The sequence below is a fragment of the Corvus brachyrhynchos genome, unplaced genomic scaffold (genome assembly GCF_000691975.1).
Source record: "Corvus brachyrhynchos isolate BGI_N302 unplaced genomic scaffold, ASM69197v1 scaffold136, whole genome shotgun sequence".
Classification (NCBI taxonomy): domain Eukaryota; kingdom Metazoa; phylum Chordata; class Aves; order Passeriformes; family Corvidae; genus Corvus; species Corvus brachyrhynchos.
Window position 1 is genome coordinate 9,022,669 of NW_008239080.1, and position 22,797 is coordinate 9,045,465.

The 22,797-nt window shown below is 33.5% G+C and overlaps 1 protein-coding gene across 1 annotated transcript in view; it reads left to right on the forward strand.

Annotated features, from left to right (window-relative positions):
- The window catches only part of CSMD1 (CUB and Sushi multiple domains 1), a 1,107,925-nt gene that overhangs the window by 922,459 nt on the left and 162,669 nt on the right, over positions 1 to 22,797 (forward strand). The window contains exons 27-33 of the mRNA XM_017739215.1: positions 7,287 to 7,478; positions 9,823 to 9,961; positions 12,734 to 12,921; positions 14,842 to 15,036; positions 17,316 to 17,432; positions 18,899 to 19,012; positions 20,860 to 20,955. Of these exons, the coding sequence (XP_017594704.1) occupies positions 7,287 to 7,478; positions 9,823 to 9,961; positions 12,734 to 12,921; positions 14,842 to 15,036; positions 17,316 to 17,432; positions 18,899 to 19,012; positions 20,860 to 20,955 (1,041 nt within the window). The remainder of the gene's footprint in view (positions 1 to 7,286; positions 7,479 to 9,822; positions 9,962 to 12,733; positions 12,922 to 14,841; positions 15,037 to 17,315; positions 17,433 to 18,898; positions 19,013 to 20,859; positions 20,956 to 22,797) is intronic.

Sequence of the window (22,797 nt, forward strand, 5' to 3'; positions counted from 1 at the left end):
TCATCAGCCTAAAAAACCTAGTTAAAAGTATGTAAAATGAATTAAAGACAAAGAGCAGAAAAAATGTTTCTAAAAATTCTCACCAGTGTGGTATAGGATATACTGCTTTTCATGTTTTACATGAAAAAGGTTTTTTTTACATGATAAGTTTTACATTTGTGGAAATAAATTGGGGATTTTTTCCCTGTCAGGGGCAGGATTAACAAATACGTTTAACATTGTATTATGTGAAAATACCTTTGTGCACAGATTTTGAAAGGACAGAAATATTTAAGACGTTCTGTTTACCAACACTTTCCTTAACCTTCAGTGGTACTAATAGTAAGTAGAAGACAATTTAATGCTTTAAGACAGAATAACTGTTTTTCCCATCCTAGTATAATATCTGATGGATGCACTGAGTGATCATGCTGGCAATTGCAGAGTATGTCTTACTGGAATTAATTGGAATTAATGATGAAGAGCTGAGTGCTCAAGTAGAGGGAAAACCGTTTCATTCACTCTGTTTGACAAGTGGAATATGTCATTAATATTTAAATTGTAAGGAGTAAAAAATAGTATTTAAGGAATATGTTAAAGTAAATGTTTAGTTATTTAATCTAAAAATCAGAGTCTAGTTTATTTAGTCCTCTTGAGGCAATGTGCAGACCACTGCGGCCTTGATGTGTAAAGCACTTAGAGTAATTAATCTATGGCTAACTGGGAATCTTTACATGCTTTAGTATTCATCATGTGTTCAAACTGTCAGACAGTTTGTAGCAAAGCTGCACAGAATATTGACATTTCAGTACTTTAGTAGTTTGTAACTCAATATGTAAAAGATTTCTGAATTGCTCAAACTTTTTTTTTGGCAATTGCAGAAGATGCAGACGTTTTATTATGAGTTCTATGAAGGTAATTGGTGAAGTTTTCTGTCTTTGTGTCATGTGAAGGATTTTCAAGTGTTGCATCTGTTAATGAGTATTTCATTTAGCTGCTAATTATAATTGAAGAAGTAAATTTCAGGTTCAGAATTGCACAGAATTGGAAAACCTTCAATAATGCAGCTTCCGTATTGGATTATGCAATTGGGATGAGTGTCTGCATTCATGAGCACCCCTTTATGGAATCATATAAAGGATATACATTTCTGAGTATCAGATCAAATGAGCAACTTAAACACAAAACATTGAAGTGCTAATTTGCATCTGGTGAATTTGTTTCATTGTGCTGTGAATGTGCTAATTAGTCTCTATACTTTGCATTCTAGAATGCCGTAACTGCCTCTGACTAAAAAAGAGGTGCTGTGAAAGGGTAGTTTGAGGTAGATCAGAAAATATCACTTATAAATTACTTACTGTTTATTGTAAGTGTAATTAGAGGTATTTTAATTAAAAAAAAAGTAATTGGCTGAATCTTGCAAAATGTTTGAATGTTAAAGTTCCCTGTCTTACCCACTCAGCTCAGCATGTAGAGCATGAGGACATGAACTGACAAGAGTGATTATGTTTGTAATCAGTCTAATGTTTTTCATTAAAACTTAATTACCATTTAGTTATGCATAAAGGGACAAAAAATGAAGTTCAGTGTACAAAACTGACCTTTATTCTGGGGATTAAATACATTTAAGCTATGTATTACAAGTAGAGATGTCGACCAGCTCCTTCTGGCACAAGGGTATAAGCAGATTTGGTTATTTGTCTTCTTTATTGCAAAGAAACAAAATTACTGGCAGCAAAACCTTCTTTCGTAAATTAGCCATTAAAAAAGTGCTATCTAACCTAGCTTAATTCTGTAGTACATATCTAAGGTAAATGGGATAAATTTCCGTCTGGAGTTGCTTTTTCTTCTTATCAGCTACAGGTCTAGATATACTACTAGTAATTTTCAAACTTTTGAATATTTAAGAACAGATGAAATGAATCCTATCTGTCTTTTCCCAGGTGTCTAGTTTCCTTTGAGATGTCATAAAGTGTGCTGGCTAGTCTCCATCTGCCACTGCAGAAGGTCACACAGCCATAAGTTCTCACTCCTATCTTCCAGTCATGTGCTGATTCCTTGGATATGATAAGGGATCTGAAATGAGACTAGTCACCTACGTTGAAGCAGATCAATCTTGCCCTGAATGTTTATTCTTCATCTACTCTAGACTTCTGTAAGCACTTGGATCCCATGCTAATGGATGGTCCATTGCTTTTATTGACCTAAAGTTTATTTTATTGAGGGTTTTTATTTCTAACAGTATAATTTTTTTTACTTGATATTTAGCAAAAACAATAGAAGTGACAGATGATAGGAACAGCACTGGTAGTTTCTAGTCATAATGTAATTCTTACAGGCTCTGATAGCCTTAGTTTAAAAATATCTAATATTAGTTCTACCCTTACAGTCTATCCTTTTTTTCTTCAACTAAATTCTCAGCTGTTGTAACTTAAGAGAACTGTATCCTTTTCTTCAACTTAATGATGAATTTATAGTTCTTTAGGTGGTTTTACAGATTTTGGTCCTCAAGGCAAATAATACATCAAAGGATTTTATTCACAGTCTTCTTAAAATTAAAAAAAAAAACCTAATAATTTTTTGAGATGTCTGGCTTTTGTAGAATCAGACCTATCTATGATAATATTCTATGCCTATCTCTGGTTCTGCAGCATTGTTAATTTCTCTTAGTTATAATATTCTGCAAGCATACACTTTAATTAAAAATGTGCCTATCTCTGCTTTCATACAAGCAAAGATGTGATCTTTTTTTTGTTAGTATAAAACAACTGTCAAGATGTTAATAAAGTAGCAAGGCACTTTTTCTCAATTTATTGTAAAATTTCTGTCTTATTAGAAGATACAAAGATACAAAATGAAGGCATTTGTATAGTTGGTTGTCCACTTTTGATTTTTCGGTTGTTTTCTTGCTTCCTCAATATTTTTAAATTTTGCTCCTGAAGTATATGCAGAAATAAGCAATGGTGAGTAAAAATGCTTGACTAAATCTTTAATTTAACAGCACAAGTTACCAATTATGATAATACAAATAAGCAAGTTACACCAATTATAATTAGAACAATTATTTGGAAATTATTCTGTCAGATGTTGAGACATCTGTTGACAACTTACTTCCTCTGGCAAAAGCTTAACTATCAGCTGTTTGGTTGTTCCTAATGGCATTGGGCTTAATCTGACAAATCTGTTTAAGCAATGATTTCTGCTTTTGTCCAGCTTTGCAATTCCTTTTGATCATGTGTTTTTCTGCAGCAACTTTTACAGTAACTGTGTCACCTATGTTGAACTGAGTACTGTTGTCTTGAAAATTGTTCCTTTATTGTTGAAATATTTTTTAATCACTTGCCTAGTGGCCTAAGCTGCCACATTTAAATAGTATAAGTATTTCCATTACAGAATCTTCATTGCTAGAATTCATAATGCAATTGTTCCAGATTGGTTCACAATTAAATTTTTGGGAAAAGGGGGATAGCACAAAAATATATTTTAAAAGAAATTTACAATGCATAATATATAATCACATACCTGCCTTACTAACTTAATAAATTTTGAGTTCGATAAAAATAAAATCCATTAAGACATCCATTGTTAAAATAAAAATAAAAGGTCACAAGACACAAGAATTCAACCCTTTTCAAGTCTGTAACCTAATAATTTCACAGTTCAGTGTCTTTTGCTGTCTGTGATGTTATAAATGTTGCATTTCATGCTCACAATAACATAGTGATGAAACTGTGGTAATGAAACTGTCATTGCACTCCTATCCATCATCTAATCCATGGCCTGGGGAAGGCATCCTCAGCCTCATAGGGGGTAGTAGTTCTTCATTTGGTTCCTGTGGAACTAAACAAAAATGAATCTTATAGGTTACTTTGGTGGTTACCTCTAAACTTACAAGATTTTTTTCTCCAGACCTTAATTAAGAGGCTTCACTGGCATTTGGGTTTCTTTTTTCTTTACAGTCTTGGACAATACATGACATTTAAATATGTTGTTGATGCTAATTTGCAAAGTACTTAGTCTTTACATTTACACATGTTATGTGAGTTACTTTTTAGAAGACAAACATTATTCTTTGACATTTTGAAATGTTAGTCTGAAATCACTGAAAATCCTACATACGTCTCAGCTTTGATATGCAAAATTCCTTTTCAGGCTTATTATTATCCAAACATAATGCACTAAACGGGGAAGCTTGTGCAATTTAAAAGCCTGGAAAAGTCAATATTGTTTCTATAACCATGTGGACTAGAAAAAATATACTGTCTGTAGCACAACACTACAGCAAATGGCTTACATGATTATTACCACAGACACAGTGAAAATTATATGGATGGAGGCGATGTTTTTATTTCCTTGAGGTACAAGAGAAAACAAGATAAAAATTATATAAAAAACCAAAAAAGAGTAAAAGATAAATTAACCAAAAATCTATCATTTTTCTCACAGGTCTGCAGCCTTGCAAATACACAGTGTCATCTTCTCGAAAGCAGTCTCCTATTGATTTTCAGTTCAATTTTAAATCAACTTTGAAATATAATTTGAGGACCAAAAACAAAATAAAATCTAAATTGGGATTGTGAAAGATTCTTAAGTTAGAAACAGGGAGGCTTAACACAGTGGCTGTCTACATATGGAGGTCTGAAAACTCCTTAGCAATCTGTGGTTTTCCCAGCTGTCTGTTCTTCTGGAACCTACCTCTAAGTTCCATCTTTAATGCACACAGAAGCTTGTTCCTCTCTGAGCAAAGGAGACAGTAAGTGACAGGAAATCTGTACAGAGGATTAGTTTATAGCCCACTGAGTATCATCTAAGCTTAAGGCTTGGAGCACATATGCAAGAGCTGAGAAGCAGAAATTACTTATTTTCCAGCTTAGTGGCATTCACATCTCATCTCCTGGCTATGCCATTTAAGTAACCTAATTTTTCTCAGTCATTTTTTAAAAGTCTAACTCTGTAATTTAGTTTGATTTTGTATCCTTGAGCCTAAAAGGAAGTTATTGATTTCCTTACTTTACAGCGTGTATGTTTTACTTGTTAAATGTTATAACAGAAGAGCAGTGATGGAAAGCTGGTAATTTTTAATTTCTGAATTACTTATAAATGCATATGACCTCTATACACTTCAGATATTTGCAAAATACCAAATGAAGCAATATCAGACTTGTAATTTTCATGCAGTTACAGAATCTCTTGGGATTCTTGAGAAGTGAAACAACTTGGAAAGGAGGCAAGTTGAAAAGTTGACAGTCTGTCTAAATATTCCCTTTACTAGATGACACATCAGTGCTTAAATGTCTGGTGTTCTCTTTAATTAGGGTCAAGTGTATTTGGCACAATAAAAAGTTGTTGGTTTCAAATACATAAAATAACTTCTGAGGCTGCAAGACCAACAGTGTAAAGAACATTTTGTTTATTAAATATCTGTGATAATTTTTAAAATTTAGAACTTTGCATATAAGAAATTAACAGTGAAATTAATATTAGAAGGCATTGGTCCCTTCTAGTGGATGGATACTTGACACAGAATGGGAAAGTGTTGTTTGCTGAAATATTACGTAACATAACCTTTTAAGAAGAAAATTAATCTATTCAGAGATATGTTTAAAAAAAAGACAACAGCTAATGATAGGGACAGGCTTGTGCTCATTTACTTGAAAGAATTGCAAGTCTTTAACAGATAAGCACTAGAGCGATCCATTGTTCAGAGCTGTTGCTGTCTGTCAAATCAGGAAAAACTTCTCTGAGGTCATGACCATGCTTTCATTCCCTTGTGGCCAAACATACTTTTAGTAAACTGCACTACTATGGGGTGTCAGGTAAGTTGTCAGAGTGGTGCCTGGGGAATGCTTACAGAGTAGTCATTAGTAGTGACAGCTATTACTGTAATTCCTAGTGGAAAAAAGTCCACCACAGTTAAAAACCTGCCATATCTTTTGCTTCATTTGCATATAGGAATGATCCAAAGTATGAGATCTATTGTTTTGGAATGGAAACAACGACAAAAACCTATGAACAATAAAATGTTAAACAAAGTTTGTGTGTTTCTAGTGTGTTAATTGTAATAATCCACAAATTCTCCCACAAAGATGTTTTACAATTTCTGCGATTTATCTGTGACCACCCATTTGCTTGAACATGCATAAAACTGCTTTAAGAATCCAAAATAGTTGCTTCTTATTTTACTCTTTTTTTTTTTTTTCAACCTTTCTCCCTTCTGAAAATTTACAATAGAGGGTAAAAAAAAGTTTTCCAGTTGTACAATCTGGTAGTTCTTTCAAGTTTGCAAATATTTAGTTGCTCTTGCTGTTTCTTATAGTGGTATACTCCTTTGGTGTGGACAGAAGGAATAGATGCAGCTGCTAATTCAGAAAATGGATTATTATGGTCAGGAAGGTTGCATATTGGTGGTAGACACCAGTACCATTAATGACAATTGTGACACTGGATTTATGACTTCTTATTTTGGCTTTTGTTCACAGTTGTAGTAAGTTCTTTGAAAAAGATGTTTGGGTAAGGACTGGTAGGAAACAGAGTGCAATTCAGTAGAGACATTAGTCTCCAGAGATGGGACCTCCTTTCCTTTGGAAGACTGCAAAGTTTGTTGCAACTCAGGATGTCTGAATACCTGAAGCCAGTAGAAGAGAACCCGAAGCCAGAAGAGACCTGGCATCTTCCGAAAATCCACAGTAGATGTAGATTTGTGTATCCACTTTCTGGGTGATTACTTGCTTTAAGTCATCCCATACTGATGGTTAGTTTAACATTGCTTTTTAAATGAATTTATTCTTTTAGAAAGAAAAATCCATATGCAACTACTGAGAACTGATCATAAGTGAGATATTTTGCTAAGGTTCAGTTTAAGTTATCTCTAAGAAAGTTGTTTCTTGCCCCTGAAATGAAAACCTCAGGGCTCCATAAACTGCTATTTAATTTAGCCAGATGGGGGTAAACAGCATTTGCATGCTACAGTATAGTAGGACTATAAAACAATATTATTTACAACATGATACACTATTGTGCAAACGGCATCAAATCTGTTTTGATAACCAGAATATTAAAGTGAGAAAAGGAGTTACTAGTTCTCAGGCCATTTTTATACTAAAGATACTGGCAGGCAGTCACATAATCATGATGTATCTCAGTGGGCAGGTTTTTGTAAAAGTAAAGGAACCATAGCCTTCCTGTATTAACTGAAGAGCAAATAATATTGTCTCTGGTTGGAATGCTAATGTGAACATGTGCATTTAAATATGGATGGTAAGTAAGTATCTACACCTTACAGCTTTTATTTCATCATTCCCATACAGCTTCCATTGCATCAACTTGTAATGATCCTGGGACACCGCAGAATGGCACTAGATACGGAGACAGCAGAGAACCTGGAGACACCACCACCTTCCAGTGTGACCCTGGCTATCAGCTGCAAGGACAGGCTAAAATTACATGTGTGCAACTGAATAACCGATTCTTCTGGCAACCTGATCCTCCTACATGCATAGGTATTAAGATGAGATGTTAGTCTCTATTCAGGACTAATACAGATCAGATTTCTTGTTCAGTTACTGGGCATATGGTGCTCTTGCTGGGGCGATGATCTCTGCAGAACTCAGTTATTTTGTACTTACAGAAAATGTCAGTCTCATTCTCTTGATTAACAGTATTTTTGGGTGTGATTTTCTTGCTTTATTCTTTAAACTTCATAAAAGTTTAAAATTGACAAAGTCTAATAGAAATAATTAAACAGAAGTGGTGATTTGGATAAAAAAAATCATATTGAAATGGTCTCATTAGAATGTTCCTCTGTGTAATAGTTTGGTTACATAACTGTGATCCATTATTTATTCTGAAAACTTTCTGAGTTATCTTACAGATTAAATACCCATCCTGTGCAATACCTTGGAAGATGGATACTTATCGGGAAAAGTAGATGCAGAAAAGGGGATCCAAGTTACAATGCTGTTGAAAGAACTTAGATATATTTCCATAGCACCAGGAGAGGGTGGATCCATAGTGCTAGATTGTATAAAGGTTTCACTGGGGTTCTTGCCAGTAGAGTAATAATTACAGGCTTGCTGAATTGTATTTTAAGGTCATCAGTGTAGGTTTTGTAAGAGTAACCAACATATGGAAATTTATCTGCTAGGCATAGTAATTTTTTAAATCCTGGTTATTTTGTTGCCTACTGATTTATAATTAAATGAAGACTTACTTTAGCAATCCTAAAACCCAGATACAAAGTCTCTGGAATAAACATAATGATTTTCTTTCTAGAAGGCATTTTGGAAAAGCACTTTCCAAAATAGCATATCCTCAAATAACTGCAGTCCCTCTGTTTCTCTGAAGTAAAAATACTGTGCAAGATTCAAGATAATGGAGGATAGTTTCTCTGACTCCATATCATGTAACAGAATTGGAGCAGCACATTATCTGCTTACTTTCTTCTGGGTGTCTTATGTGCAGCATACAAAGTAGTATGAAAATGCTTACTAAACATATGGGGATCATTCACAAATTAAACATCTAAATAAAAAATTAAAATAATATATGTATGGTATCTAAAGGTCTAGAAGATTCATACTTTTACTTTGAATACCAATTATAATCACTCCATATTTCTTTATTGTCTAGTAAAAAACACCAACAAAACAAACATAAAAGAAAGAAGGAAATAAGAGAAAGAAAGAGAGAATACCTTTGGTCAAAAAGTATATACATAGTTCCTGTTATTCTTCCATATACTCAAGGTGACTTTGAAGGGGAAAGCAGATTAAAATAATCTTTAGTGTAGACATGACAATAGCAGAAACCTTAAGAGTTCTGTAAAGCCATTATATGTAATTTTAACATTTTCATAAAGTCCTTACTTTAGTATGCTGACTTGTAAGTGGAATGGTGTGAAAAGAAACCTCTTTAAAATGTTTTGTGTAGATGCCAAATCCTTAGCACCAACTGGTGTTGCAGTGGGGATACTGCAACATGCATATATCAAACCAGGAGTCCCGTGGAAAGGAAATATATATGGACAGACAGATTCTTGATAGCTGTTTCAGAGAGATGTTTATTTCTCCAGCCGCATGGCCGGAGCTCTGCCCAGGAACTGTTCCAGTCACGGGACCAAGGGTCCTTCTGCCCGCGCAGGGAACACAAACCAACCAATGGGAACGAGGCTGAGCAGGGGCAGGGAAACCCCGTGTCTGTGCCCTCAGGGCCCCTCTCCCAGGGCTCCAAACTGGTTTGCACTTAAAATGTGTTTCTCTGAGTCTGGTTGAGTTGGTAATGTAGGTGCAGCCTGTATTGACTACTTTACTTTTTTTGTTAGACTTCTATGTGATTATCATCTATGAGAGTAGGATTCCTTATCTGTTTAAAAGTCACATTCAATTCATGGTAACTAAATGAATGTATTTAATTTTTGATTTGTGTAATATCTTTACTAAGTGAATCAAACAGATTTCTACAACATCTATGGTCAATAGAAACTGCAACCTGAGTCGTACTACTGAGCTTTCCCAGTTCTTAAAGTACTTCCAGTATATAAGAAATTTTCTGCATGATAGAGACAGGATTAAGTAATACCAAAAATATACAGGACTTCCTAATTAACTTAATATTTTTTATTCCTTTAGAAAGATTTTTCCTGTACTGCTTTTGAATATGAACAGAGGTCACTTTTTTAAAAGACAAATAGAAAATTTTTTGCTAAGAGGAAGTGGGAAAGTTCTGGTTTTCTTAAAAAATTATTATTGGTGAATGTAGAAATCATTTTGCTCCTACTTAACAGCTAGTATGTGCTTGTGAATTTAAAATGTGACCATATTCCTATTCCTTTTTGCATTGTGACAGCTGCTTGTGGGGGAAACCTGACAGGCCCAGCAGGAGTTATTTTATCACCTAACTATCCACAGCCTTATCCTCCTGGGAAAGAATGTGACTGGAGAATAAAAGTAAACCCTGACTTTGTCATTGCCTTGATATTCAAAAGGTATCTTTTCTCAATGAATGTCTCTGTTTTAAAGGGTTTTAAATCTAAAAATGGCAATATTTATAATTTCTTAAAGCTTCTAATTAAATTCTCTGGCTACATCCTGGAGCATATATCTAATACGTGCTGTATCATTGATTCCAAAAAATGTAAAAGAAAAAATATATAGCTATATAGTATCTTTGCTATCCAATATATTCCTGAAGAACAAAACTTTCTGTGACATATCAAATAAAAATCCTTGAACGACCTTATCAATTTGTTGAAATGCTTGATTTATGCTATTGTACCTAATAATGTGGTACACTTAAATGTGGTGCACTTAAAGTGCAGTGGAAATTCTATCTGTAAGTCAGTTCTTACAGGATTTTAGAAATACAGCCTAATATACTCTGCTTAAAGTGAATAGATCAGAAAAAAAATTGTTCTACTTAGTCAAGAGATAAAAGACTTTGAGATAATGTTGTATCACAATTTTAATTATTTCCTCTGTGTTCCATAATCAACCTATATGTGTTGCATAGATTTTTACAAGTTGAAGTTCAGGGATATAGTCATATTCATGTGCTCTGTTTATTGTTTCTAATTGAATCAGTCCTATATAATCATCTTGCTTGCTATATCTATGGATACAAATGCAATGTTTATTCATTTTTTGATACTGTGCTTTAAGTGTGATTTTAAAGCAGAGAATGGAAACATTGCTGTTGACTTCAGTGGAATGTTGATCAATTGTGATTCTTTTAGGTTGAGAATTTATCTGTGTAATATTTGTACCCTTTCTGTGTGAAAAAAAATCAATATAACACCAAGACAACAACAACAGCCAAACACCAAACCAAAAAAAAAATCCAGTTTCTTTAATTATGGACTGCAGTTTATTTTCTAAAAACTATTGATAGACACAAAATTGAAGAATGGAATCATAAGGTACTTGAAATTATATAATAAAAAATATGGTAATTCTGTTATTCAGGTATTTGATCACATAGCATATAGATGACAATAGTTCTCCACTAATTACACTCTTGAAGATATCACATGATAGGTGTAGTAGGCACCATATTTTTGTGGATTGCCTAAATAATTGGCTCAAATGCTCCATTTCAAATAAGATGGAAGAAACTTACTCAGTATTCAGATTTGTTTGGAAGTATTGTTATGAGGAGTACAGTATGATCAATATAATGGAATTTTCTGTTTATGCTATACTTCCAATAAGTTTTCTAAATTATTGCAGTCTAATAATACATACAGTTTTCAGTAGCTGAGGTTAATCAGGCCTGGAGTTCCCTGGGTCTTCTCTCACACCCTTCTTGTAAATTGCATTAACATTGGCCACCTTCCAGAGAGCAGGAGCCTCCCCAGACCCCCAAGACCTTTGGCAGATGATGGAGAGCAGAGGAAATAACGTTTCTTTGACATTATTCTGCAAAACCTACTTTCTTAACATACCATTTTCTGTTCATTTCACCTAACCTTTCTCATACTTGGCAGAATGCTACAGCTGAGGCCTGTGCTATTCTCACAGAACAGGCTTTGAGAAAGCAGCAGTGTCTGCACAGGATGTGAATGTGGACTGAGAATAAGGAGATGTAAAATGTTTTTTCAAATGTGTGTTTCCTACAGAAAGATTGAAAACCATTGCTCTGTACAATTTGATTTTCCTTGGTTTTGGCCTTTAGGTTTCTATTCCTTTTAACACTTCTAAAACCCTCAACTAAAAATTTTCTGTCTTAGCAAATATTTTAAAATATTTTTTGGCTTCTCTTACTTCTTGAAAATAGGGCATAAAATATTATTCATTATATGAAGCTGTTTCCGTTTGGCATTATGAAAATATTTCCTGCTAGCTAAAGATATTATTCCTTCTGTCTTCCATAATTTGGAAAAGTTTGCATCTAACAATACTAACTGGTGTAATAGAAAGACAAACAGCTGACTGTCACACTTGGGAAAAAGACATATTTATTTATTTTGTTCTACAAGGATAAATAGAAAAAACCCAAAACTATCCAACTGACTGAGACCTTGCTTGCCCTTTTTAATGTAGCTTCAAATTTCTTATCTTTTCTTCTGTGTTCCTAGTATATCCTTTTATCTAACTCTGTTTATCTAGAACTGCCTGAGATTTATCTTTACATTGTCTCAGAACTCACCTCAGTTAAATTCCTCTGAAAGACATTCCATTTGTATTATCTTCATAATTACTTTGTAAAACATATAAGTGTTATCAAATACAGCATAACATAGATGTCTTGGTGAGAATTAATATTAATTCACATTAATTTATCATGTCTGATATCATTTGGGTAAGAACAAAAGCAAGTTCCAAGATAGTATTCTATCCATATGACAGCATCTTGTTTCTAAAATTATAAACTTATGTTTGTAATGGGTGGAATTAGTATAATCCAGTTTAGCCCACTAAATCTGGACTTTTAATTCAAGCTACTTTTCTGGTTCATTCCTGTGGTCACTGGTAAGAGGCAACCTTTCTGAAGAAAGTGATTCCATGATCTTGATAGAGTTGTTTAAGATAGGTGGGAGGATATTCATGATGGCTTTTAGAAAGCTGAATGTGTTCATATAAATGGTAAAAAGAACTCCATTGAAAGTTAGTGAACTTTTACTGTGAATCACATTTAAAAAGACATTTATTTCTGGAGAAGAAAATGTTTAGGCATAAAATTGGCAGCTACAGTCACAGTAATGTTTAACTCATTAAAAAAAAACCTTGAAGACTTAATTATTTTTTCCCTTTATTTTCAGTTTCAATATGGAACCCAGTTATGATTTTCTACATATTTATGAAGGAGAAGATTCCAACAGTCCTCTAATTGGCAGTTTTCAAGGCTCACAGGCTCCTGAAAGAATAGAGAGCAGTGGTAACAGTCTGTTTCTGGCTTTTCGCAGTGATGCTTCTGTTGGAATGTCAGGATTTGCCATTGACTATAAAGGTACTGTTCTCATGGTAATCTAAATAAAAGGAAAAAATGTTATTTAGTGATTATTGAGACTCAAATCTGTTTACTTCTGTATGTACTCATAACTGAACTGCCAAATACTTTGATGCATTAACATATGTTTTAAAAACTATTTTCTGTTAATACGTGAAGGAATACAGAAATCCTATTTCATGAAATCTCTTTCACATCACTTATGCACTTTTTCATCTTCCAGAAAAAAAAAAAATAGGTAGAAGATGCACATCAAAAGTAACATTTGGAAAAAAGTTTTACAACAGCGAAATTGTCTTACCCAAGAATGCCATCTGACTGTTTTTTCTTTCTTGTCAATACATGCTAATACATTTTCCTTTCCACATTGTTTTGAATCTACAAATGCATTTTTGAATAAATACTACTGGATAGTAATTGCATTTTTTTTTGAGGGGGTGCCTCTTACTAGATAGAGACTGGGTTAGGCTGACTGTTTATTAAAGTCAGAAAATCATTGAAGATGCTGGTTTCTTTCCCAGTCACAGATGCTGTGTGTGGCTTGATTATAATCTTTGCTGAGTTTTATCAAGCTGTTTTTCAGCAGCAGAAGTGCTGCCTCAGCTTCTTATTCTTGACAATGGAAGCAAACCACATTAATGTACATGTTAAAAATGAAAGACAAAAAGATCTAAGAAATACAAAAAAATATATATCTATAAAAGAGAGAGGAATGAAAAAGACCTATAAAATCGTTTTTATATTTAGTCTTCTTCTGTCATCCAGAATCATGCATTATTCTCCATACTTGCAAGGTTCTTCTTCCCAAAGTAATTGTCATATTGCCATAAATGAAATCTTAGACTGTTTGTCCCTGTCCAAAAAAAATATCAAAAAAATGGGAAAGCAATTTGTTCCAGGAAATCTGCAAGGCCTGCAAGGAAAGAAAATGAAGTGTTGAGCAGAAAGAGATAAAGAGATAAAGACGGCGATTGAAAATGTGCACACACATTTTTACTGTGCGTCTAATTTTTATTCTCGGCATAGTCTGATATCAGTTCCTCTATGCAACTGGAAGTTAAATGAAATTATAATGAGGTAAAAATAAAAGATACAAGAACAGAATACTGTCTTTAAGAAAATTATTGTACTTGATGGACAGTATGCTTCTGCTTAATAATTTAACATTTTTCTTATGTATATTATTCAATATTTTATATAAAATGTATAAAATGATAGAACAGTGAGTTGGAAGGGACTTAATCATCTAGTTCCAACCCCCCCTGCCATGTTAGGGATACCTTCCACTAGACCGGTTTGCTCAAAGCCCCATCCAAACTGACCTTGAACACTTCTAGGGAGGGGACATCCAAAACATCTCTGGGCAACCTGTTCCAATGCCTCACCACCCGCATGGTAAGGAATTACTTCCCTGTATCTAATCTAAACCTACCCTCTTTCAGTTTGAAGCTACTCCCCCTTGTCCTTTTTCTACAAGCCCTAGTCATTGACTACCTGAGCCTTCTCCATGTCCTGGGTAATCAGGTCTCCCATTTCTTTCTGGAGAGGACCCACATTTTCCATAATCTTCCTTTTGTCAACAATATATATATATAATATATATGTATATAGAAGTGGTGAATTCTAGAACTGGCCATTTTTCTTCTAAATACTAAATACTGAACTTTATTGGAATCATTCAGCTTCTGGAGGGTTCTGCTAAAAAAAGGTAGGAAGAAAATGCTCTTGGTTAGATCCTCTCAGTATAATTTCCTCTTTTAATCTTATGCAAACATCCATGATCCATGATTCAACAAGAATAATATATTACTAACTTGTTGAAAAATTTAAAGTGATTGAAAAAACCCATTGATAATTGTTCTTTTTGATGTTCTTTTTAATTGAAAGTGTATATAGATTTACTGTAATTCATTTTAACAGAAAAGCCACGGGAAGCTTGTTTTGATCCTGGAAACATCATGAATGGCACAAGGATTGGAACAGACTTTAAGCTTAGTTCAACCATTACTTACCAGTGTGATTCTGGATATAAGATTATTGAACCTTCAACTATAACATGTGTAATTGGTGCAGATGGAAAACCAGCATGGAACAGAGCATTGCCATCTTGTAATGGTATGTACTGTTTTCTTACCATTTCCCTTGTCCCCCCAGTGAATTCAGTTTCTCAGTCCCTGAGGCTGTTTACACTTTCTACACATACAGCTTGTGTAAGAAAAAAACAAATCTGAGGTCGAAAAATAAGAATCATGATGACTGTTGGACTATAGCTTAGTCAGTAATGTATTAAGTATTTAAAAATGTCTTTAAACTCTGGAATCAACACATGTTCATAATGATTACAATGTAATATGTAAGGTTCTTGAGACACCCAGTATTATTTAGAATAGATACCACAACCATCTCAATACTGCATTAATTGTCAGCTTGGAATAAGAATTATAGTTACTGAGGCAGAAAATTAAAATGACATCTCAGAAATGTGGCTAACTAATTTATCCTCTATTCCTTGTTTCAGTGTTTGTGTTGTGTATATACATACATATGGAACAATTTTAACAAATCAAAAACAATTTACATATATTAGCTAATAAAATCCATAAAGTATTAGTTTATTTATGGTGAAAAATAGTCTCCTGCAAAATTTTAGATTTTTAATTATAGAAAAGCACAACTTAGAAGGAAATATTTCTACAACTCCATAACTTTGGAGTTTGTTTTAAATTAAAAGTGATACACTTTCATTCCAGTGAAATGTTCATGACTTGAGAGTTTCATGTGGTAATCAGACTTTGTGGCATAATTTCTGATATCCTCAAAGCAAAAAGAGAAGGAAATAATAAAGATTTTAAATTCATGCCATAAACTAATTCCTTGTGATATTTGAGTTTCACCTCAGCCACATAATCCTATTCTGCCTACTGATAGATCAAACTTCTCATCTTCTATCATTACATTGAATTTTTAAATAATTCATACAAGCAGCTAAGAGAAGGATTTGTAGTATTAATTGCTGCCTTTTTTTATAAGGAAGTCACACTTGTGGAGATATTTCAAGCATGGTTTTAAAGACCTGTCAGGGAGCAGAAAGAACAGGTCTGCTCAACAAGGGCTAAGAGCCAAGCACAGGCTCTGCCCTCACTCACTAGGCACAGCTCCACATGAGCTAGGTCTGCAGAGCCAGGAGTTGGTAACAGGGTACTTTCATAGCCCCACTCCAACAACCTTGTCCACCTGGGCCCCAGGTCGTCCTCTGAGCTACTTTCCAGGAAGGTGTTAGATTGTACTCTGCTATATGTAAGATGCCCACAGCAGTGTAATATTGATTTACTTTGTTCCTTTTAGCAGAATGATATTTTCCTTGCTTAAAACCAAATTAATGTGGCTATGCTATTTTTAATGACCTTATTTCTATTTATTTATTTATAAAATAATTTCATTATTGTTTTTTTGGGTAAGGTAACTTCTTACAACAATCTGTTATTCTGGTGAAAACTATAGGTTTTTTTATTAAATAATTTCTCACAATAAAAAGATCACTGAAATTCGTGTAACTAATTTAATACAAGACTAATATTTTGATGAAGATTTTGATAGGAAGCCAGACTTTTCCAAAAGAGAAGAGTGACAGCAATACTTTGTTTTCAGTGTATACAAATCAATGTCCAACACAAGGACATGTTTGAACTTAAAAACAGCCACTCCATCAGTCCCTTAGTATGCCACACTTACAGCCTATACATGGAGGAACACGCCATGTATTCATTGTTATTGTTTTTCTCATGATACAGACAGAACTACTACTCATATAAATCCTGACTTGTCTTGGAGGTTTGAGCTCCACTGTTCTTAAATATCCCTTCTAACTTCTGTAGCTCTAAAAATTTCTCTTACCTTTCTGTTGTTTTTTTAATATACATATGAAGCCAAGGATTTTTTTATATGTATAATCTATATGCTCTTTTCATAATCATCTAGGAAGATATGAAAAAAAGGCAATACAAGCATACTTCACAAAGCAGAATCCTTGGCATTCTGTGCAGGGTAGTGTCAGCATATCTATGTATTTTTCTGTGCCATTTTTTTATGCAGTACCATATTTTTTCCTGACCTGTTTTTAACATGGATAGATATAGACAGATATTCAAATAAAAACCCAATCTAAAGTCTTTTTTTACAGTATCTTTCAATTAAATAACTTATACTTCCAGTCCTATGGGAATAATTGTAGTCAAGTAAAACTTGCATGTATTCTAATTTTAAAGAAATTATAATAAAATTATATCCTGAGAAAAAGCAAGTGTCATTTTGGGATCTTTAGATTTTTATTTTCAGGCTTAACTAATACAGTCAACTCTAATTAATATAATGTGTTTCTTTGTGTTTGTTTCCAGCACCATGTGGAGGGCAGTATACTGGATCAGAGGGAGTGGTTTTATCACCAAATTATCCTCATAATTACACGGCTGGACAGACTTGTCATTATTCAATAACTGTCCCTAAAGAATTTGGTAAGAATTTCTTCTATTGATTTATCAATCATTATCATCATTCTACTGTTCAAATGTCCTTTATGTGTAATAATGACCTCAAGTTTACATTGTATTGCAAATTATTTATAAAAACTAAATATATTCCTGACATGGAAAATGATTCTAAGGTTTTAACGTTTTACTTCTCCCTAGAGTAATCAATTGACTTCAGGTAAGGCGTCTATGTCTGCTACCTAAATGTATCCTGAATATCCTCATTGATTACATTGTTCATCATCATAGGATAATCATTCATTCAAGCTTCCTGCAAAGTAAAATCAGGTGTCAGAAAACAAGTTCTTATATTCCTCCTACATTTTAACTTTTTGGTTTTCATGTTTTAACAAGAGCAAGATGCATAGAATCATATTTTTTTAAAGTGGACAGTGGAGGGAAGGGAAGCAGTTTTACATTAAAGAACCAGAAGCGTTTGTGAAAAATCACAAAACTGATTGTTTCAATAGGTTGAAATACTTGGACAAAATCTGTAAAACTTGTGCAATTGTAGGTAAGGTATAGTTTTCTACAAAGCAGGTTTTTTCTAAGTCCAGACAAGTAGCAATAAGATTCATTTTACTACTTCTTTACCTAAAGGCTGAATTCACACCAACTTAATGCATTTGGTACTTTCTATGTGCAATGAAACCTGTAAGGACTCAGCTGTAAATAAAATATAGATGGCTAGAGTGAAAAAATAGTATTTTTATTTACTTGGTTTTACTTCATGTTTCTATTGCTATATGATATTTGAATTCAGTGAACTATTCGATATTTACTAGTGAGATGTATAATTAAATGATTTATTAATACACTTTAAATTATATACAGCTGAAGTGCGAATTAAGTGTAGCAATATGTCAAAGCTGGTAACACACTGGTGTTTTTAGTATTTGATCAGCTTTTATAGCCTTCTGATAAAATAAGTACTAATGCAACTTTTAAAATTTAACAAATCAATAACTTTAAAAAAATCTTCCTCAGACTAAAGCCAGGTAAGCAACTAATCCTATATGATAATAGATGCTCCTTAATAGTTGCTATAGATGGCACTGTAATTTTGGTACAAACCTTTCTGTTTAGATATTCCGTTTTCTTATTCTCATAGGTACCTAAGCAATAAGACTTGTTTGACTGGAGGGCACAGTTTTGGTGAAAGCGTGATTTAATAAATTTGGTTTTAATTAAAAATATGGAAATAATGAACAAAAAAAATATTCTTATCGCTTAAGTTTAATGCAGCTGTTTTATCATGTTACACAATGAAGTAAGTTGGAAAAATTTGTGCAGGAATTCATTAATAAACAAGACAAGCAGAATACATCCTTAAATTTGATTTTGAAGACTAAGTTCTTCTTTTATCTCCTCTCTTTTTATTTTTTTGCTGTCTATCCTTTTCTTTTTCTTTTTTACTTTTTTTTTCTTTTTTTTTCTTTTTTTTAATGTAGTGGTGTTTGGACAATTTGCCTATTTTCAGACAGCTTTGAATGATGTGGCAGAATTATTTGATGGAGAAAACTCTCAGGCTAGACTACTTAGTTCACTGTCTGGATCCCACTCAGGTAATTAATAAAGAAAGGAAGTATGCATTTCTTACACAGCTCGGTATGGGAAAAAAATAATCAGGAGAATGTTATGAATTTACTTTGGAAATAAAGTCATTGGAACAGGATGTGAAGGGGAATGGAACACCTTTCTAAATCTTTGAATCAAGACATTATTCTGGAACATATGGTTTAGGCAAGAACTGATCACTTGGGTGAGTATAGAAAGAGTTGAATGAAATTCTCTGATCTCTATATAAGAGGGCAGATTGGATGGTATAATTATCTTCTCTGCCCCTAAACTTTTTGAAATACACATCTACATATTCTGAATGTCTAATTTAAACACAAATTACTTGTATTTACAAAATGCAATTATCTGTATGCAAACATGCACTTAGACTAAAAGCAGGCCAGCTGTTGCATTCAGGTAACTATAGCAAAATGTTGACCTTGTGAAATCATAATTAAGCTTATATGGATTTCAACATGGCCAAATATCCAATGTGTGCATGTGTAATGACTGTGTTAATCTTCAGTGATATGTAAGTATGTTTCTGCAGCTATGAATGTGACTTGTCAAACACTTGTAGTATTTAGGATAGTTTATATGTGAGTTTAAAATTTTTTCAGTACAGGGCTATTCATGGCTTCTTGGTTTTTACTTTGAATAATTGGAGAAATATTTCATATGAAAAGAATGTAACATATCTATTTGATTTCTAGTAAATATATTATTATATGAAAAACTCAGTTTTTAATTTTCCTCTGGTGAATCCTAGCTATTTGTGTCATAGTAAGAGTTCACAAAAAATTCTAAAATTTGTTGAATTACTGACAGGAGTTTAGCAACAAAACAAAATTAAATTTTTCATTTTAAGAGACAGCCCATCTAAGCACCAAATTTTACTGCATCAAGCTGTCATGGAAAAGTTGAAACTAATGTCTGTTTTCACAGCAGACATTTAAAAATACTTGAAGGGAACTTAAAATTCTGATTTTTATTTATTATATCTGACATATCTGATTTACATTGATTCAGGATTCTGTTACATGGAATCACTAGTTGCAATAATATAAAATTAACCAAAGTGAAAGAATTATATACCTGGTTATATAAGATATTTTAAAATCATCATTCATTTCTGTAGAATTTCATAAAATATGGGTTTATGCAGTCCAGTGAGAAAAAAATAGTAGTCATATGTAATGGAATCATTGTGGAAGTACTGCAATTTTGTCTAGAGTGTTTCATTATTGAACTTTTATCATGACTCCCAACAGATATGTCAAGAAAGGTGTTAAATTACATTAAATATCTTTATTAATCCTCAAATCAGAAATAAAATTTGCAATGCTATAAGAAAGTTAATAATGTAATATAGTTCATGTGTGACCATATATTTTATTGAAGCCACTACATAAAACAAGTCGTGGGTTTGCTCTCTCTCAGTTTTAGTTTTGAAATGGCAAGCATTCCATGAAGATTCCTGTGGCATTTTTCAAATGCTTTTATTTGTTTAATGTGTTTTGCAAGGCAAAGTAAAGCTCTCAGTCACAGAAAAGAGTTAACTAAAAAGGATTCTAATACTTTTGGCCCCAAGTGGCAGTAGGGTTCTCCAGTCAAGTAGTTTGTTGGAGCTCTAGTTCCAACTGCTGCAGTAAATCCAGAAGGTTTCTCTTGTTGAATCATGAAGACTTTTTGTTCTGACAATGGCAAATTTAATTTTGTACAATGTTGTTTATGTTTTCTTTAACTATAGAGGAAAACATAAAACTATGTGTTTTAACAGCATATTTGATTACATATTGAAGAGCTAAAACTGTTTCTGTTTTGTGTATTTGTTTTCTGTTTCCATTTGTAGGAGAGACATTGCCTTTGGCTACATCTAATCAAATTCTTCTGCGATTCAGTGCTAAGAGTGGGGCATCAGCCAGAGGGTTTCACTTTGTTTACCAAGGTAAACATGTCTACTTTTGGTGGAAGACACTGGTGCCAATTTCATGAATTGTATTGTTTTTAATTCTGCATAAGTCTTAACGTATTGCTTTAAATGTGAGTGTAGTCTTAACCTTTTTCCAGAGATCAGGGACTTCTCCTCATGGCAGACTGGCTTCAAAACAGCAGTTGCTGTGTTTATCCTGTCTGTCCTCATGGACTTGTATATGTCCAGCCTTTCTCAGTAGTCTGCAGTCTGTTGCTCCCTTACTGCTGAGTGAGCTCAAGGGGTTTGGGAGCGTGCTTATTTGTATTAGTCTTTTTCAGTATTCCCAGCTGATTTTTCAAGAGTTTTTGTCCAGGCTGCTAAGGAATTCTGTCTTCTTGGAGAGCTTGGAGAGAAAATTGCTGCAGCAGAGATCATCAGGCTGTTTCAGTACTGAAGGGTGGGTGGGAGACTTGCTGGTCTGTTTTTGACCCAGCTGAACTTGAGGAGACATTATGTGCATGTCTGCACACTGCAGCTGAAATGCAAGAATGACACAGCATGGCCAAGTCTGTTAGCATTCTGCTGAACAGCTTAGTACACTTAGCTGATCCCTGAGTCTTCAATGCAGTCTGGTGACACCTGGAGCAGTGCTTACAGGTCCATTGCCTGTATGGGCAACAAATGCAGTCCCAAAGCAGCTGACTTCGGGGCAGTTCACTAGATGTATTGCTTACATACTCAGTAAGCTTAATGAGACAGTCATTGCACACTGTGGTTATTGTATACTACCATTTCACCTTTACTAAATTGAAGTGTAAAAGTAGTTTTGGATAGTTTTAAATAATATTATTAAGATTCCTAGATACTTTTTAAATTTTTTTCTTTAAACATTGGAGCATGGTCCTAGTTTGACACAGCAAATAAATGGAAAGAACGGTCTCACCTCAAGAATATTTCCATATTTGTAAGGAGCTTGTTAGGACTGATTTTTAGCCTTCTGACTTCTGTGTTTATAGAAAGATACCACCATGACTGCATATTCTACTTTGGATATATCTCAAGATATTTTTACCTGACATTATTACACATCAAAAGGATCTTACACACACTTACATTAAAACTTATCATCCTAAATTAGTCAAAAGACGGAGCCTATAAACTTCTGGAATTAGAAAAGAGCTGTCAGCATTTGAGTTCTTATCAATTTGCATATGAATGACATATTTCTGTCTTACTCTATTTGGTTTTCTTATGTCTAAAGTGTTATTTCTTGCTGCTTTTAAAGAATTCATAGTGATAAAACCCCACGATTTTATTAGCTGTATATATAAACACATAGATGGCTATTGAACAGGAAGTCTCCAGGTGAGCACAATGCTATGCTTCATTTCAGATATTTATGTTTTTAGGAACTTTAAGAAATAGATTTTAACAAATGAGAGCACAAAATGAGTTAGGCAAAGTCACTTTATTTGTCTCAGGACAATCATGAAGCTATTTAAATACCATGGGATTTTAATATATTTAAAAATATATCTTGAGAGTTTTACTAAACACAGTTATATATGTATACATATATTAGTTAATGAGTTAGTGGTATTTAATAAGCTCTATCTTTTTGAGATTTTTTTTCTCTTCTTTCAAAGCATGTGATCATACTTCCAAAGACTACCTGCTTGCTAGCCTTTTAAATACTTCAGAAATGACATCCATTCTCACATTGAACATAGTAATCTGGTCTGCAAAGTCAATCATTTTATTTATTGCCCTCTATTCCAGGTTGACCTTCTTCCCTGTTCACTTTTCCACTGGGCTGATTTCAATTTAGTTTCACAGCAGTATGAAACATTTACTAAAAAACGGAGGATAATTACT